Source organism: Zootoca vivipara, chromosome 17 (genome assembly GCF_963506605.1).
Source record: "Zootoca vivipara chromosome 17, rZooViv1.1, whole genome shotgun sequence".
Taxonomy (NCBI): Eukaryota; Metazoa; Chordata; class Lepidosauria; order Squamata; family Lacertidae; genus Zootoca; species Zootoca vivipara.
This window is the reverse complement of record NC_083292.1, coordinates 40,914,655-40,932,791: the sequence shown is the minus strand read 5'-3', so window position 1 is coordinate 40,932,791 and position 18,137 is coordinate 40,914,655. Positions and strand designations below refer to the sequence as shown.

Sequence of the window (18,137 nt, the reverse complement as noted above, 5' to 3'; positions counted from 1 at the left end):
ATTACTATTAAATTGTAGGGGAATGAAATTTTAAATTGTATTGTGTATTAGATATTCTGGATTAGATAAGAGTTTACAGGCAATCATTACCAACCCTATGGTTTTAAATTCATCCGAGTACTTTCAGTATATCTTCTGTTGTTAAATATATGGTATCTGATAATTTCAAGAATTGGAATAGACCTGATTTAAGAAATACAAAGCCTCCCTAATTGCTATTCAAACTTGGCCTTCTTTAGCTTCCAGCAAGTGTCATTATTAGATGCATATTGAGAAGAGTAAATGGGATAAAATGCCAGTGGCTGCCTTACCACAGTCAACAGCTCTTTCCTGTATATGAGCTGTAATACATAGCTTGACGAAATGCCACAGTTAAGTATGTAATGTATAGAATTGTGCCCAATATAATCTGAAGCAGATGAACCATATTGTGGTATGTAACTCTCCTTACAGGGTACTGACCCAGCTCTACCAGCACATCATGGCTTTGGTATTTGCTGTCAGCGAAATCAATTTAAACCCTCGACTCTTACCCAACATCACTTTGGGCTTCCAGATCTATAATAGCCAGTTCAGCGCAAGTGGAACCTATCAAGCGTCAATGGAACTTCTCTCGACTCAGGAAAATTTTATCCCAAACTACAAGTGTGACACCCGTAGCAATCCTGTAGCAGTCATTGGGGGACCTAATTCCAATGTCTGCCTCCATATGGCAACCATCCTGAGCAACTACAAGATGCCACAGGTAAGCTTTGCTCATGCGCAAAGAGCAAACTACGGGTTGCTTCTCTTGCTTTTTAGATGTGGTTTGGAGGTTATAATGGATGTGGCTGAAATCACACTGGAAGCCTTGCAGGAAAACTTGACTATAGGGAGAATGTCTACATTATCTCAGATCCATTTGGCATAAACAGAGATTTCTGTTTCAAAGCCTATATATACCTTTATCTTAATTTTATTTTTTTAAAACCCATCCCAGCCTTCTGACGGCAGTGAGTGTCTGTACCTTTGGGTCACTACCAACAATAGCCCTTAAGTTGGTGGGACAGCTGTGTATGTTCCAAGAGGTGCCAGGTCTGATCACAGACATGTCTTAGCTGCAAGTCTGGTGGATCCCCTCCTGTTTCTGAAGCACACTCAGGTGGATTCTTAAAGGGCCTTTTTTGCGCAACCCAAGGGGCATGCTGGAGGCGACACAGAGGACGAGAGAGACACAAAGTCCTGTTGCATGAGCAGCAAACCCCTTTGGCATTGATCTATGGTACCATCAGAGTTTAAGATGAGGTTTGATTGGCAGAAGGTTCAAAAGAAAAGGTTGATGCTTCTCAGGTGATACTTTGTGAGAAGCACTATGCTTTGGTAGTAGCTGTTTTGCCGGATATGCACACATTAACCTACAAGAACATGATAATATGATGAGAACTTTACTGTTTTATTTTAATATTTCTTTAGCTTGCATACGGTTCCGCCCCAGCACTGGATACTGAAAAACAAGGTGCTTTCATCCAACAGATGTTCCCAAATGGGGCTCACCAATATATGGGGATTCTCCAGTTACTTCTTCATTTCAGGTGGACATGGATTGGGGTAGTTTATCTGGATGATGACAACGGAGAGAGGTTTGTGCAGAATGTGCTTCCCAGCTTCTCCCAAAGAGGCATCTGCTTTGCCTTCATAGAACGTTTACCGAAACAAGGATCCTCCAGTGCTTTTGGTGTAATTGTGGGCAAGGGGATAAACATGGCTGTGGGAATCATGGCGAGCACTGTCAGTGTGGTGGTTGTGCATGGTGAAATTCAGACCATGCTAATCTTGAGAATATTGATCGAGGTTTGGAAATTCAGTAGTGGCCAAAAGAATGCAAAACTCCTGGTTATGACAGCTCAAATGGATTTCACTTCATTTCCTTTGCAAAGACAGTGGGACATAGACTTCATCCATGGTGCTCTATCTTTTGCAGTTCACTTTAAAGGGGTGTTAGGATTCCATAAATTTATTCAGAACAGGAACCCCATTTCAGAAAAAGAAGACAAATTTCTGAGAGTATTCTGGGAGCATACATTTACCTGTCTTCTCCCTGACACCAAGGTAGACATGGCAAATGAGGAATTCTGCACAGGGAAGGAGAAGCTAGACACTCTTCCAGCATCCGTTTTTGAAATGAGTGCAACTGCTCACAGTTACAACATCTACCTGGCTGTTTATGCTATGGTCCATGCCCTGCAATCCATGGATTTGTCCAAGTCCAAAAAGAAAGCAATTGCCGGAGGACAGAGAGGACAGAGAGGACAGAGAAAGAAGTTTCTCACTGAACTCCCATGGCAGGTAAAAGAAGAGTGGTCACTCTCTGTGCCAAGTCTGGGTTTGGGGCAGCTGCAGACATGGTTTCTCACGGACCCATTTTTCAACTTGTTTTCTGGTGTTCTTGTTCACAGTAAACACAGTAAAATAGATATCCAGACTCCTGGGCGGGCAAGTGAACCAGCCTGTCATGTTGCAGGAGACAATTTTGAGGGTTATAAGTGCCCAATGAGCAAGCTGGTCTTTGCACCTTCATACTGTTTGGTTAATGTCACTGTGGCCGAAGTTTGTTTTTCATGTTGGTTAACTCCACAATATGCAGAAAAGCACATATTTTTAATAGTATAAGAAAGCAACTCCCCACACACCAAAGCATGTTCAGTAGCCTCCAGAAGACAAAGAACATCGTGGAATAAGGGGGTTTGCCCTGCTTGAGCTCATAGTACTGTGGAGGAGAACATCACTGGCTTCCTGCTTGGAACAATGAACTGCCACATCCTGCTGTTGTTGTTGTTTAGTCGTTTAGTCGTGTCCGACTCTTCGTGACCCCATGGACCATAGCACGCCAGGCACTCCTGTCTTGCACCGCCTCCCGCAGTTTGGTCAGACCCATGTTGGTAGCTTCGAGAACACTGTCCAAACATCTCATCCTCTGTCGTCCCCTTCTCCTTGTGCCCTCAATCTTTCCCAACATCAGGGTCTTTTCCAAGGATTCTTCTCTTCTCATGAGGTGGCCAAAGTATTGGAGCCTCAGCTTCACGATCTGTCCTTCCAGGGAGCACTCAGGGCTGATTTCCTTAAGAATGGATAGGTTTGATCTTCTTGCAGTCCATGGGACTCTCAAGAGTCTCCTCCAGCACCATAATTCAAAAGCATCAATTCTTCGGCGATCAGCCTTCTTTATGGTCCAGCTCTCACTTCCATACATTACTACTGGGAAAACCATAGCTTTAACTATACGGACCTTTGTCGGCAAGGTGATGTCCCTGCTTTTTAGGATGCTGTATAGGTTTGTCATTGCTTTTCTCCCAAGAAGCAGGCGTCTTTTAATTTCGTGACTGTTGTCACCATCTGCAGTGATCAAGGAGCCCAAGAAAGTAAAATCTCTCACTGCCTCCATTTCTTCCCCTTCTATTTGCCAGGAGGTGATGGGACCAGTGGCCATGATCTTGGTTTTTTTGATGTTGAGCTTCAGACCATATTTTGCGCTCTCCCCTTTCACCCTCATTAAAAGGTTCTGTAATTCCTCTTCGCTTTCTGCCATCAAGGTTGTGTCATCTGCATATCTGAGGTTGTTGATATTTCTTCCGGCAATCTTAATTCCAGTTTGGGATTCATTTAGTCCAGCCTTTCGCATGATGAATTCTGCATATAAGTTAAATAAGCAGGGAGACACTATACAACCTTGTCGTACTCCTTTCCCAATTTTGAACCAATCAGTTGTTCCATATCCAGTTCTAACTGTAGCTTCTTGTCCCACATAGAGATTTCTCAGGAGACAGATGAGGTGATCAGGCACTCCCATTTCTTTAAGAACTTGCTATAGTTTGCTGTGGTCGACACAGTCAAAGGCTTTTGCATAGTCAATGAAGCAGAAGTAGACGTTTTTCTGGAACTCTCTAGCTTTCTCCATAATCCAGCGCATGTTTGCTATTTGGTCTCTGGTTCCCCTGCCCTTTCGAAATCCAGCTCGCACTTCTGGGAGTTTTCAGTCCACATACTGCCTAAGCCTGCCTTGTAGAATTTTAAGCATAACCTTGCTAGCATGTGAAATGAGCGCAATTGTGTGGTAGTTGGAGCATTCTTTGGCACTGCCCTTCTTTGGAATTGGGATGTAGACTGATCTTCTCCAATCCTCTGGCCATTGCTGAGTTTTCCATACTTGCTGGCATATTGGGTGTAGCACCTTAACAGCATCATCTTTTAAAATTTTAAATAGTTCAGCTGGAATATCATCACTTCCACGGGCCTTGTTATTAGCAATGCTTTCTAAGGCCCATTTGACTTCACTCTCCAAGATGTCTGGCTCAAGGTCAGCAACCACACTACCTGAGGTGTACGAGACCTCCATATCTTTCTGGTATAATTCCTCTGTGTATTCTTGCCAGCTCTTCTTGATGTCTTCTGCTTCATGGATCACTGCCTTGTCGTGGCGAAGGGGCTTAAATAACTTGGAGAAGTTATGTTCTGACCAAACGTGATCCACCTGGAGAAGGAATTGGCAAGCCACTCCAGTATCCCTGCCAAGAAAACTCCATGGACAAAGACAACAGCCACATCCTGCACTGATCATTTAAAGAGCCCATTGATCCTAGTTTGAAGTGTGTTGTATTCTTGCCTTGCATCTCTCTTAAGATCTCTCTCTCTCTCTCTCTCTTCCCTTTAGCTCCAATGTTTTCTACGAAATGTTTCATTTAACAACAGTGCTGGGGAAAAGGTTTCATTTGATCGAAAGGGGGCCTTACAAGCTGGATTTGATATTATAAATTGGGTCACATTCCCAAATCAATCTTTTCTTAGAGTCAGAGTTGGAAACATAGACCCAGATGCTCCTCAAACATTCACTATTGTTGAGGATGCCATTGTATGGCCCAATATCTATAACCAGGTAAGGGTCCACAAAACTTTTCAGATGGTTCCCATTATTTCCCCAAAGTTTTAAAAATGGCTTATTCTTCAGAATTGGAACCAACTTTGCCTCTTTCTCATGTCAGCTAGATGAGGCTCATTTATCAACCAACCAAGGTGGAAGTTCAATCAGTCATACTGCATAGAAAGCAACTCCTAAGACTCAAGCAAATTTATTATGCCATGCCAACCTCAACCTCGTTCTCAGCTGTAGATTAAACTATATGATACAAACTATCTAAATCTATTTTTTGAATGTTAAAATATTCTGTGCTTTCCTTTATTGACAGTCGCGTCCCATTTCTCTGTGCAATGACAATTGTCATCCAGGTTATAGAAAGGGCAAGAAGGAGGGGAAGCCATCTTGCTGCTATGATTGTCTTCCATGTCCAGAAGGAAAGATCTCCAACCAGAAGGGTAATCATGATAATGTATAAAGTTCTCAGAAGTATAGCATGTAGTCCACTGGATGCATATCAGGCTGAAACTCATTTATCTAACGATGCTAAAAAATGTTTGTAGTTCAGTTTTCCATATATTTTCATACTGATTTTTGGATTTGAACTCTATAACAAAGCTCAGAAAAAAGTGAACTATAATGGTTAGCAGTGTTTTCAGTTATTGTATTATTTCATGAAGAATGAATAGGCAATTTTTATTGGTGATGCTAATATTGAACAGTTTAGATACATGAAAACAGAGTCCTTTTGGAATAAAAATGTTGTCAAGGCCCATATGTTTAATTAAAAAGTTTACTTGCAGAACGTTCTTCAAAAACAAAACAAAAACATCAATGATACATAAAAAAATATCCTCACAATACCTTGTGCTGTCCAGCTTAGAAATAACTTTAATTTATATTCAAAGCTGGCAAACAGCTCTCTCGCACACACTCACACACAGGCTTCACTGCCTGCCATCCAGCCGCTTTAGCCTGGAGGTACTTACTTGGAGACCTTCATTTACATCCTCACTCCACAAAGTTTGAAAACAAAGAAATGCAAAGGTAACTCCTTTCAAAATGGAGATTTTCAACCAAAAACCCTTATCACCTGATTTAATGTTATTCACTCACATGTTAACTGCTAGAGAACAACAACCAGTTAATTATCAACTTGGTTAAATCACAGAGAGAGCTCTTCTTGCTGTTCTTTAGTTTCAAGGGATTGGTGTTCGATTGCACACAACGGGGTGAGCTCCTGTTGCACGCCTTTAGCTTCAATGGAATCCTCGAGTTAAGCCCTTTCACCAATACAAACAGGCAGTCCCATTTTAGTGTGAATGAAACCAATTATACTTAACAAATCTGAATTACAATTGACAATACAAACAGAATGATTCTTTCCTCTATAAATCATTTCAGTTTGATGGTGATCGTTGACAAGGGAATACAGACTGATTTAATAATAATAATAATAATAATAATAATAATAATAATAATAATTTATTATTTATACCCCGCCCATGAAATAAAATAATCTATTAAACATTAAAAGCCTCCCTAAACAGGGCAGTATATTATACCACTTGACTAAAACCAAACAAATATTTTGATATATACATTCAGGCAAGATGGCAGCAGAGGCATTGCACCCCTGGACAAAAAGCAGCATTGGCATTTTCCTGTGCCACTGAGCTCTGAGCATTTAGGTGCAAGACTTTCTTTCATGTTTTGACCTTTTTTGCCTTCATTTGGGTTTTTCCGATATCAGAGCATGTATAACAAAATGAAACGTGTTTTGAAAACTACATTTTCTTTTTTCAGACATGGTTGCCTGCTTTCAATGTCCAGATGGACAGTATCCAAACAATGACCAGGATTCATGCCTTCCAAAATATATAACTTTCTTGTCTTATGAAGAAACATTGGGCCTCGGTTTGGCTCTTCTTGCTCTTTCTTTGTCTTTCATCACAGCTCTGGTGCTGGGAATCTTCATTATGCACAGGGACACTCCCATAGTCAAAGCCAACAACCGGAGCCTCACCTACACTCTCCTCATCTCCCTCTTGATCTCCTTCCTTTGTGCTTTGCTATTCATTGGCCAACCTGAGAAGGAAACCTGCTTCCTCCAACAACTTGCTTTTGGCTTCATATTTACTGTGGCTGTATCAAGTGTGCTGGCTAAAACCATCATTGTTGTCATAGCTTTCCGGGCCACCAAGCCAGGGTCTAAAATGAGAAAATGGGTGGGGAAACACCTGGCCACCTCAATTGTTCTTTCCTGCTGCCTGATTCAAGCCATTATTTGTACTGTGTGGTTGTCAACTTCTCCTCCATCCCCATATTTGGACATGCACACAATGCCTGATGCAATTGTACTGCAATGTAGTGAAGGTTCACCTCTCATGTTCTACTCTGTGCTGGGCTTTTTGGGCTTCCTAGCCATTGTCAGCTTCAGTGTGGCTTTCCTAGCCAGGAAGTTGCCTGACAGTTTCAATGAAGCCAAGTTCATCACCTTCAGCATGCTGGTGTTTTGCAGTGTGTGGCTCTCCTTTGTTCCAACCTACTTGAGTACTAAGGGCAAATACATGGTGGCTGTAGAGATCTTCTCGATCTTGTCCTCCAGTGCAGGCTTACTGGTTTGTATCTTTTTCCCAAAAAGCTATATAATTATGGTTAGGCCTGAGTTGAACAGCAGAGAGCAGCTAATACAGAGGAGAAAATAATGATTGTAATGTGGTACTCAACCCAACTAACGTTATTCATCATTTAATCACATTGTAAGCCATGGAAATTTAGCCATCGCTAAATACCTACCTTGTCATCCATGAAACTCACAATGCAATCCCAACCAAATATACTTATCCTCAGCTAAGTTACACTACTATTGCAGCCCCAATCATGAGAAGAAAATGAAAGAGAGAGACAACAAAAAAGCAAAAAAAGAAGGAGAGGAAACAAGAAGAGGAAGAGAAGGAAGCAGAAAGAAGACGGGAAAGAAAGAAGAGAAATTATTGAGAAAAGAAAAGAAACAATTAAGAAAAAGAAAAAGGACTTAATGATTTTCCATCTGCTGGTTACATAAAAAGTGTGTGTGTGAGGGATTAAGACATTCAGTCCAGATAACACCATCTTATCTACTTTCTGTTAAAGAATATTTCTTTTAAGTCAAAGTGTCTCAAAGTCATTCATTTCTTTCTCCCATGAAAAGTCCAAGAGGGGATCCCAAATTATTATTATTATTGGTAAAGGTCAACCGTGTTTTTTCCTACGTATCAAATTTACTTCATTAATTCCCTCTGCCATTTCTCCATACCGAATAATAGCAAATTCTCCCATCTGTGTCCACAATTCTCTCCACTTGTGATCACATATTGGCATAATATTCCATAATTCTTGTCCCATGTCTTTAAGAACTGTGTGACTCTGCACGCTTTGATGTCTGTTTACACCTTTATTTAATAAAGCATTGGATCTGGCCATTCTCATGGTTCCTCCCCCCGTCAAACCCTCCTTTGGGCCTGCAGTTCAAGACAAGGTGTTTGGCATGTCTTGTGTTCATCCACATTTGAGTGGAGAAAAAACATTTGAGTAGAGAAAAATTACCACCCAGTCAGCCTGACATCAATACCAGGAAAGATTCTAGAGCAGATCATTAAGCAAACGGTCTGTGAGCACCTAGAAAGGAACGCTGTGATCACTAAAAGTCAGCATGGGTTTCTGAAAAATAGGTCATGTCAGACTAATCTGGTCTCATTTTTTGACAGAATTACAAGCCTGGTAGATGAAGGGAATGCTGTGGATATAGCCTATCTTGAATTTAGCCAGGCCTTTGACAAGGTGCCCCATGATATTCTGGTAAAGAAGCTGGTAAAATGTGGGGTAGACAATGCTACCATTCAGTGGATTTGTAACTGGCTGGCTGACTGAACCCAAAGGGTGCTCATCAATGGCTCCTCCTCATCCTGGAGAGTAGTGACTAGTGGGGTGCCACAGGGTTCTGTCTTGGGCCCAGTCTTATTCAACATCTTTATCAATGTTTCAGTTACAGGTAGGTAGCCGTGTTGGTCTGACATAGTCGAAACAAAATAAAAAATTCCTTCTAGCAGCACCTTAGCATGCACACGAAAGCTCATACCTATGACAAACTTAGTTGGTCTGCAAGGTGCTACTGGAAGGATTTTTTAATTTTTGTTTTGACTACGTCAGACCAACACGGCTACCTACCTGCAAGACAACGTGTTTGGCATGCCTTGTGTTCATCCACATTTGAGTGGAGAAAAAGGATTGGTGAAAAAAGCTTGACCTAGGGCGAGAAGGCTCCCCAGATTTTTGGCTGGAACTATCCACACACCCCAACTAAATTAGAAAACTGCCTCTCTACCAGGCCTGGTGTTTTGACATCTCAGGATTGGGTCTGTCATAACGTAATTTTTACAACCACCAGAATAAGTCTAGTGTCATGAAAGAAAAGCAGGATTGTTCTCCCACCCACAAAAGGGCTTTTAAATGTTTTAAAAACATCTGTCTTAAGGAAAATAATGATGGTGATGTGAATGTTACTATATAATAAATATATATATATATATTTAAAAAGATCAACAGCAGGATTTAGTCACTAACATAATTTAATGGTTGGCCTATGTATCTATGGAATAAGTCTCCTTTTCTTGGTCCCTGAATACCAGAGAAAATGCAATGGTTCCTATTATCTTATGGGCCCATGGGCTGAGATTAGGAAATGAATACTTTTTAAGGTACCATTACCATTTGATGCCAGATTATTCTGTGAACCACCCTGATATTCTCTCAACTGCTCTGAGACCCCCGGGTATAGGGTGGTATGTTAGTCTTTGCTTGTTTCTCAATGCTACTCTTTTTTAGTGGCCTTTAGTGGCTTTGGAGCTTATTGTTGCCTCACCGGGGAGGGCTGTGAAGCCTACTGACCTCTGCTGATATGTCAGGGGGGAAATGTTCTTCTGCACCTCCACAGTAAATGCTAAACATGTGATTAACTCCCCAGTAATTCTCAAATCAACTGTGATTACAACCGCTTCTGCAAATATCATGGGGAATTCTATTGGCCACTAGCAAAATAGTAAATTCTGACTCAAGCTAGATATTAACACCTGCTGTGCAATCGGTCTGAGTGCTAATAAACTGCACTCTTGAAAGTCCCAGCTTTCGAGCTCAGCTGACTGAGTGATTATTCGGCTCAGATGAGGAAACTAATAGGCACTCAAATGATAATGTGGGAACTGATAAAATGGTTTCTTACTGGATGGTTATCACCAAAGATGATTCTATTTGGAATACTGGCATTAGTGTGGCTGCCTCAAGCTGGTTGCAGACTTCCTGTTCTTAAATCTTGCAGGGATGAGCATGCTCCTACTCTTCACAACTATTATCACTCAGGTGATCTCATCCTTGGGTGCATTATTTCACAGATCTACAGATCTTCTTACCAGATAACATTCACAAAACATCCTTCTCAGGACGTAGTTGATGAGCTCATGTACGGAGCTAGGTTTTGATGATGATGATGATAGTAATAATAATAATAATAATAATAATAATAATAATAATAATAATATGAAAATCTTTTCAGATAATAATCTCAGGATGTTTCTATGAGGATGAGCTGTAGCTTCAATAGGGGGATGACCTGACTGCATTCCTTACTTCCTTTTTAGAAAGGCATTCTGCCTCTACCGCTACCTTTTGGTATGTTCTTATTTGCTGTGGTGGAGTAGATGACAATATTAGTATTAAAAGTAATAATAAATGCAGATATTCTGTAACATTACTTCTCTCACTAACCATGTGGATGATTTCTGATGTTGAGTGTACAATTGCTAAGCTCAATCCTGTTATTTGTAAGTATGATCAATCATGAGACCTCACTGATGCTGGCATTATTTCTCAGATTTACATTACAGTAAGCTCTGTTTAATTTCTTGAACTTGCTGCACACGGCTGAGAGACTCTTGTCAGAACATGTGCTACCCCCATGACATGTTTAGAAGGCACCTGGGCTGCTATGGACTTTAGATAGCTTTCACTTGATGTTAGAAATGCACTTATTTCTTAGTTTTCATGGCCACTATTATCAGTTCCTGTTGTTGATCATGTGATCTTGAGGTATCTTTTGCCCTGATTTTTTAAAAAAACCAATGACACCTGGATTTTCTTGATCATAGGTGACGGCCAACTAAATCATACTGAGCGGAGACCCTTTGAAATGAGTATCTGTTTATTCCAATGGATCCATTCTGAATATGATCAGCATTGTCTCTCACTCCACTAGATATTGTCTTGTATTTTCATGATGTGACCACCTTGATATTTATCATAGAAGTGGAAAGCAGTCTTTAAAAATAATCAAACTTCCTTTGTAGGTTTCTGACTCAGAATTACCAGAACATCCTGGCCTTTGTATTTGCTGTTAGGGGGATAAATTGCAACACTCATCTCTTACCCAATTTCACCCTGGGTTTCAACATCTATGAGAACTATTTCCAACCAATATCTACACTTCAAGCCTCTATGGAAGTTCTCTGCACACGGGGAAGATTTATCCATAACTACAAATGTGAACCCCAGAACAGTTTGGCAGCGGTCATTGGGGGACCTGACTCTAATGTCTGTCTCCACATGGCAGTCATTCTGAACAACTATAAGATTCCACGTGTAAGTTGGCTACCCAAGGACCTGGGAGTTTATAAATCTGGGGTGGGTGCAGGAAGAGGAGTATCATAGGGTTTCAGGCTGCATGCTGCTTAAGGAACAAATATAGACCAAGGGAAAATAATCCTTAAGTTGACTTCATGTGCAGTTCCAAACTGCCAGTGTTCATGTCTCCGCTCCTCCACATGCAGCTGCTGGGTGACCTTCGGCTAGTCACACTTCTCTGAGGTCTCTCAGCCTCATTCATGTCACAGAGTTCTTGTTGTGGGGGAGGAAGGGAAATGAGATTGTGAGTGGTTTGAGACCTCTTAGGGTAGTGAAAGGTGGGATATCAAGTCCAAACTCCTCCTCCTCCTCCTCCTCCTCCTCCTCCTCCTCCTCCTCCTCCTCCTCTTCTTCCTAATATTCCTTTTATGACCTCTATTAGTCCAACTCCCTGTTCACTGCAATAACCCACAGCATTCCTGGCATGTGGACACCCACCTCTCCTTAAATACCTCAGATGATTGAGAAATGCAGAAGCAGTGCTAGAGAGTCAGGCAGGAATGTAGGTCAAACATAATTGTGGAATCTTTACTGCCAATCCATGGGGGGGGGGGAGTCCTCTGCATCAACTTTCTTTCTTTCTTTCTTTCTTTTTTAAAAAAGATGGCCCCTTAGTGACATAGTCATATGTTAGTCCTTCTGCTTAATAAGTACCGTAGCCATCAAATATTAAATCTGTTTATGACCTCAATGGATGATTGGAAATAAGCATTACATTTTGGCAAATGTATCACTATATTTAGTGTGGAAAATCAGGTAATGGAGACCAGGGGAAGACACCCCCCTCTCTTTTATCTGTACAGCAACATTAAAATGCTGCTCAAAACACAGCAAGGAGAACTGACTTCGCTGCTTTTTCAAACCACTAATGTGTACATAGCCAGAAAAAGAACAAATTTGCAAAATGATATTTCAATATTATTATTATTTTGAAAATACCTTTTCCACTCTTCTCGTTGTTCTTGATTTTCTTCAGCTCACCTATAGCTCCGCTCCAGAAACCAACAGCAACCCCCAAGCTGCGTTTGAGTACTGGATGTTTCCAAGTGCATTCAATCAACACAAGGCTCTTCTCCAATTACTGCTGCATTTTGGGTGGACATGGATTGGAGTGCTTTATTTCAGTGTCGCAAGCACAGAGATATTTGTACAGAACATGCTTCCCGTTTTTTCCAAGAATGGTATCTGCTTTGACTTCATAGAGAAATTACCCCAAATAGATTTTTCCAGTCAGATTGAAAAAATGTTGCAGAAGGCGATTGAAACATTTAGGGTCATCGTGGGAAGCAAAGCCAATGTGGTGGTCTTCCATGGTGAGACTCACACTATGATAGTTTTTAGAAATTGTATTCAGTATTTACAGTTTTATGATATATGGGTGAACAGCCAAGGTAAAGTATGGCTTATGACAGCTGAGATGGCTTTCACGTCCCTTCCTCTTCAAAGAAGGTGGAATGTCGACATCCTGCATGGTGCGCTATCCTTTGCTGTCCACTCAGAGGAGGTGCTGGGGTTCCATCAGTTTCTTCAGATGAGAAATCCTGCTTTAGAAACAGAAGATGGCTTCATCAGGGTCTTCTGGGAAAAGGCATTTGAATGTTTCTTCCCCATATCCATGGTTGACCAGGAGGTTGATGAAATCTGCACTGGAGAGGAGAGGCTGGAAACTCTTCCTGCATCTATTTTTGAAATGACAATGACTGGCCACAGCTATTGCATATACAACGCTGTCTATGCTATCGCTCATGCTTTCAATGCCATGCATTCAACCAGATTGAAGCGCAGAGCAACAGTGGATGAAGGAAAATGGAAGCTTCTTAATCTACATCCGTGGCAGGTAAAGTTCTGAACTTAAAACTATTATAGATCTCACCCTATCCATGGGTGAAGAAACAAACCATCCTCGATTGTTTAGACATTAGTGGTGGGCCATCTAGCACTGCCTTAATTTGCAATCACCCCTAGCTAACAGGACCAGTGGTCAGGGATGATGGGAATTGTAGTCTCAAAACATCTGGAGGGCCGGAGTTTGCCAATGCCTGTTTTAAGCATTACGCTCTTCATTTTCTTTAACTTTCTTAATAGTAGCTGTCCTTGGGTGTCACTGGGATGTTTTACAAAAAGAAAGACAGTTTTAATTTATTATTGTATATGTATGTCAGGAATGCTTTGATGGTGTTTCCTGCTTGGCAGGGGGGTTGGACAGGATGGCCCTTGTGGTCTCTTCCAACTCTATGATTCTATGATTTTATGTACAGTATATTGGATTTTCTCTCTCTTAAGAATGCATCCTTGACGTGTTCCCTTGACATGGTTTTCTCCATGTATCCAAAGCATACATGAAAAGGGGAGTCGTCCTATGGGCACTGGCCTCACCACCACAGGTGATCATTGCCATTGACTTCATACCACAGGCACCTCTCTATTGTTTGAAGATATAGGAAGCTTTACAGGCGAAGGCTTCTCTATGCAACTGGGAGCCCTGATCATGAAAGTTTTCCAAATAATATTTGACTGTATGTCCACAGCTCCCACACTGCAATTTTGCCTAATAAGTGGAGGTTTTGGAGGTCGAGCTTATTGGGATGTTCACACAGTTGGGCGAGTCAGCTTAGGGTGAATCAGGGTTTCCAGAACTTGGGTCTCCAGCTGTTTTTGGACTACACTTCCTATCATACCTGACCACTGGTCGTGTTAGCCAGGGATGATGGGAGTTGTAATCCAACAACAGCTGGATACCCAAGTTTGGGACACCCTGGGGTCAATGAATTGAAGCCTACAAATGAAGAGTTTTGGTTCAGCACAGAAGAGGTTAAGCAGACATTGAGTACATACCCTCCTCTCCCCCTGCAAGTCTCAACCTTTTTATTAGTTCATGCTTGCATAAGCCCAAAGATTGGCTCAGGGAACAAATCTACAATGACAGCACCTCTTTTATTTGCTCTTCTATATTGCCTCTAATTTGATCATCGGCATTGTCATGGTGTCAATGTGTTTTCCCCCTCTGTTTAGATGCTCCACTTTCTGAGAAGTGTTTCATTTAACAACAGTGCCGGGGAAACAATTTCCTTTGACCAAAATGGGGAATTATTAGGTGGACTTGATATTATCAACTGGGTTATTTTCCCCAACCAGTCTTTTGTTAGAGTGAAGGTGGGAAAGATAGACCCCAATGCTCCCACAGACAAAGTGTTCGCAATTTCAGATGATATCATCATATGGCCTGACAGATTTAACCAGGTAGGGCCTGTACAGTATACATTTCTACAGGTATGTCCTTATTTTCTGCATTAAAACAAACAAACCTCAAAGCAAAGCAAAAGTAGTTCATTGCCTAGTCCAGTGTTGCTTACAAATTCTGCATGTCAAGTATTCTGAAACCGAAAGTGAAGCTGGAAAAGCAAACACCCCCACCCCACCCCCACCCCACACTTTTATCACCCACTTGCTTATTTAGCTGCATCACTTAGTGATATTCCTCCCACCCACCCCCAAACAAGATGTATGGCCGCATTCTCAAATTGTGAAAATGTTGGGGACTTACGGGATCTAGAAAAGGGGAATTTTTGAGGAATTTCATGGATGAACTTAACACAGTAGCTTTCGAAACTCTGTCCAGCCATCAGTCACTGGACTAATTTTTCACAAAATACATTGGTAGGCACAAATAAATGGCAACCCCTTCTTCAGTCACCCATTTCTTGCGAAAACATCACAGAGCTTTCGAAACACTATTTCCCCATAACTGTTAAAACAAGCCTCTTTCATTTATCAACAGGCCCAACCGCTTTCTCTATGCAATGATAAATGCTCTTTGGGTTACAGTAGAAAGAAGAAAGAGGGAAAGCCCCCTTGTTGCTATGATTGTCTTCCCTGTCCAGAAGGAAAGATTTCAAACCAGATAGGTAAGAAATGGTTTTTTTAATGGAATATGTCAAGCATTTGGGCAGATGTTTGTATTAGAAATTCATTTCACTCAAGTCTAAAAATTTATTCAAAGTCCAGAAGGAGTGGGGTTTGCTGATGTGTCTATACCAGTCCTATTGTTCCCAATAGGGAAAAAGTATTATAGGCCATACAGAAAATATGGTTGTTTCAGAATGGCCAGGGATGACACACAAAAAAGGAAACCCATAATTTGGGAATTATTTGTGTGTGTAGCAGGGTTGACCAAAATGCTCATATCAGCCATATATATATATATATATATATATATATATATATATATATATATATATATCTCTCTCGCTCTACTCCACCCCCCCCCCGGTGTTTCTGTGTGTGGTGACTATAAAGAGTACCATTTTTTCGGTCCATAAGACACACTTTTTTCCTCCTAAAAAGTAAGGGGAAATGGAGTGAATGTGTGGGCGATCGCTAGCTCCCTTTCCGGCCCCAGCCCCTTGCCCAGGGCTCCATTGTTGAATGTTCTGCAGATGAAGGCTGTTTGTTTCCTCAGTGACATTTGACTGGATGATTAGATTATCTGTCTGGAAACTGTTGAAACAGCTCCCTTTCCTTTCCTAAAAAAGCTGCAGAACTGTGCAGTACTCCATAAAACCAGGATTTTTTTCCTTTGCAAAAGAAACTGCACAACTGTGAGGTGATCCCCAAAAACCCAGGGCTTTCCCCCTTTCCTTCTCTAAAAAACTAGGTGTGTCTTATGGTCAGGTGCATCTTATGGGGTGGAAAATATATAATGCTGATTAAATATAACACTGTCTGGATGTGCTGGTAAGAATCTGTTTAAACTACATGCAGACTATATAAGGTCTAAAGTCAAAGTGGACTTATTTATCGTTATCTATTTATGTATGCTGTATTGTTACAGCAAGGAAAATATACATTTTACATATTTGGGTCTTCCTGGTGCTTTAATTCATTTGGGGAGATCCTTATTGTGTTTAGGAATTGTATTTACAGTATATCTATATACATACACATTATATTCAGGTGTTCAAAAGCCCAAGGTAGTTGAATGTGCATGTGTACACGATCCATTTGCCTCCCTCCCTCCCTCCCACCCCCTCCATGCTGCCCCGGGTGCTGGCAACTCCTGCTATGCCACTGAAACACATTAAGCCAAATGCACCTGGAATACCCCTTTCCTGTTCAATATATGATGTAACAGTGAGTGGGCATGGTCAACATGCACAGGGATGTGAGAGGTGGGACCAGTGCATTCATGACCAGTCCCCTACATATTTTAAGCCCATAACTACATCTGTAAGTAGACATTGCATGCTAGGAAATCAACTCTAATTAGTCAAAGCCAACAACCGGAACCTCACCTACACGCTCCTCATCTCCCTCTAATTATGAAACAAATGTCATCATTTGTATGCTAGGCCTGAAGAAACAGAAGAACATTCACTGGCTTTGTTTTACTTTTCTTTTTCAGACATGGACGACTGCTTTCAGTGTCAAGAAGATCGTTATCCAAATAATAACAAAACTTTATGCATTCCAAAATATATAACTTTCTTGTCCTTTGAAGAATCTTTAGGCGGCAGCATCGCCATTGCTGCCCTCTCTTTTTCTTCCACCACAGTTTTGGTGCTTTGGATATTTGTTAAGCACCGAAACACTCCCATAGTCAAAGCCAACAACCGGAACCTCACCTACACTCTCCTCATCTCCCTCATTCTCTCCTTCCTTTGTGCTTTGCTATTTATTGGGCAACCTGGAAAGCTGACATGCCTCCTTAGACAAGCTGCATTTGGCATCATCTTCTCAGTGTCAATGTCTTGCATCTTGGCCAAAACTGTCATTGTGATTCTCGCTTTCAAGGCCACCAAGCCAGGATCCAATATGAGGACCTGGATGGGGAAAGATCTGGCCAGCTCCATTGTTCTATCCTCCTCCTTTATTCAAGCTACCATTTGCACAGTGTGGCTGGTAACTTCTCCTCCATTCCCAGATACGGACATGCACTCCATGACGCAAGAAATTATACTGGAGTGTAATGAAGGTTCCACTATCATGTTCTACTCAGTCCTGGGCTTTATGGGCTTCCTGGCCATTGTCAGCTTTGCTGTGGCCTTCCTAGCCAGGAAGTTGCCTGACAGCTTTAATGAAGCCAAGTTCATCACCTTCAGCATGATGGTGTTCTGCAGTGTTTGGTTGTGTTTTATTCCATCCTATCTGAGCACCAAGGGGAAGTCCATGGTGGCTGTGGAGATCTTCTCTATCTTAGCCTCCAGTTTGGGACTACTGGGTTGCATCTTCACCCCAAAATGTTACATCATTTTGATAAGACCAGAACTGAACAACAAAGAACAGCTTATGAGGAAAAAGTAAAGAATGTTAATCCCTAATAGCCTTAAGCCAGCTCTTTGGTTCAAATTTATGATTCAGGTCTATTTTCAATGTAAGCTTAATCACACCTGTAGGGGAATCATGTTGAACTCAAAGCAAATTAACTTCCAATTAAACATAGGTCGAAATGGTGCATTCTCTTTTAGTAAATGGGACTTTATTGTTGATTCGGTTATTTCCATTAAAAATCATGATTAATTTTAATTGCACTGGGAGC

At 41.3% G+C, this 18,137-nt stretch overlaps 2 protein-coding genes across 2 annotated transcripts; both read left to right on the top strand.

The window, feature by feature from the left end:
* Window positions 1-601: 601 nt before the first annotated feature.
* On the top strand, window positions 602-7,596 carry LOC132591306 (vomeronasal type-2 receptor 26-like). The gene is made up of 5 exons (XM_060269382.1): window positions 602-745; window positions 1,453-2,325; window positions 4,688-4,909; window positions 5,220-5,346; window positions 6,695-7,596. The coding sequence occupies exons 1-5, from the start codon at window positions 602-604 to the stop codon at window positions 7,594-7,596; spliced, it is 2,268 nt and encodes a 755-aa protein (XP_060125365.1).
* Window positions 7,597-11,416: 3,820 nt separating this feature from the next.
* On the top strand, window positions 11,417-17,902 carry LOC118078000 (vomeronasal type-2 receptor 26-like). Its single transcript, XM_060269886.1, has 5 exons — window positions 11,417-11,560; window positions 12,579-13,439; window positions 14,615-14,842; window positions 15,381-15,507; window positions 17,004-17,902. Exons 1-5 carry the CDS (start codon window positions 11,417-11,419, stop codon window positions 17,900-17,902), a joined length of 2,259 nt encoding a protein of 752 aa, XP_060125869.1.
* Window positions 17,903-18,137: the final 235 nt, after the last annotated feature.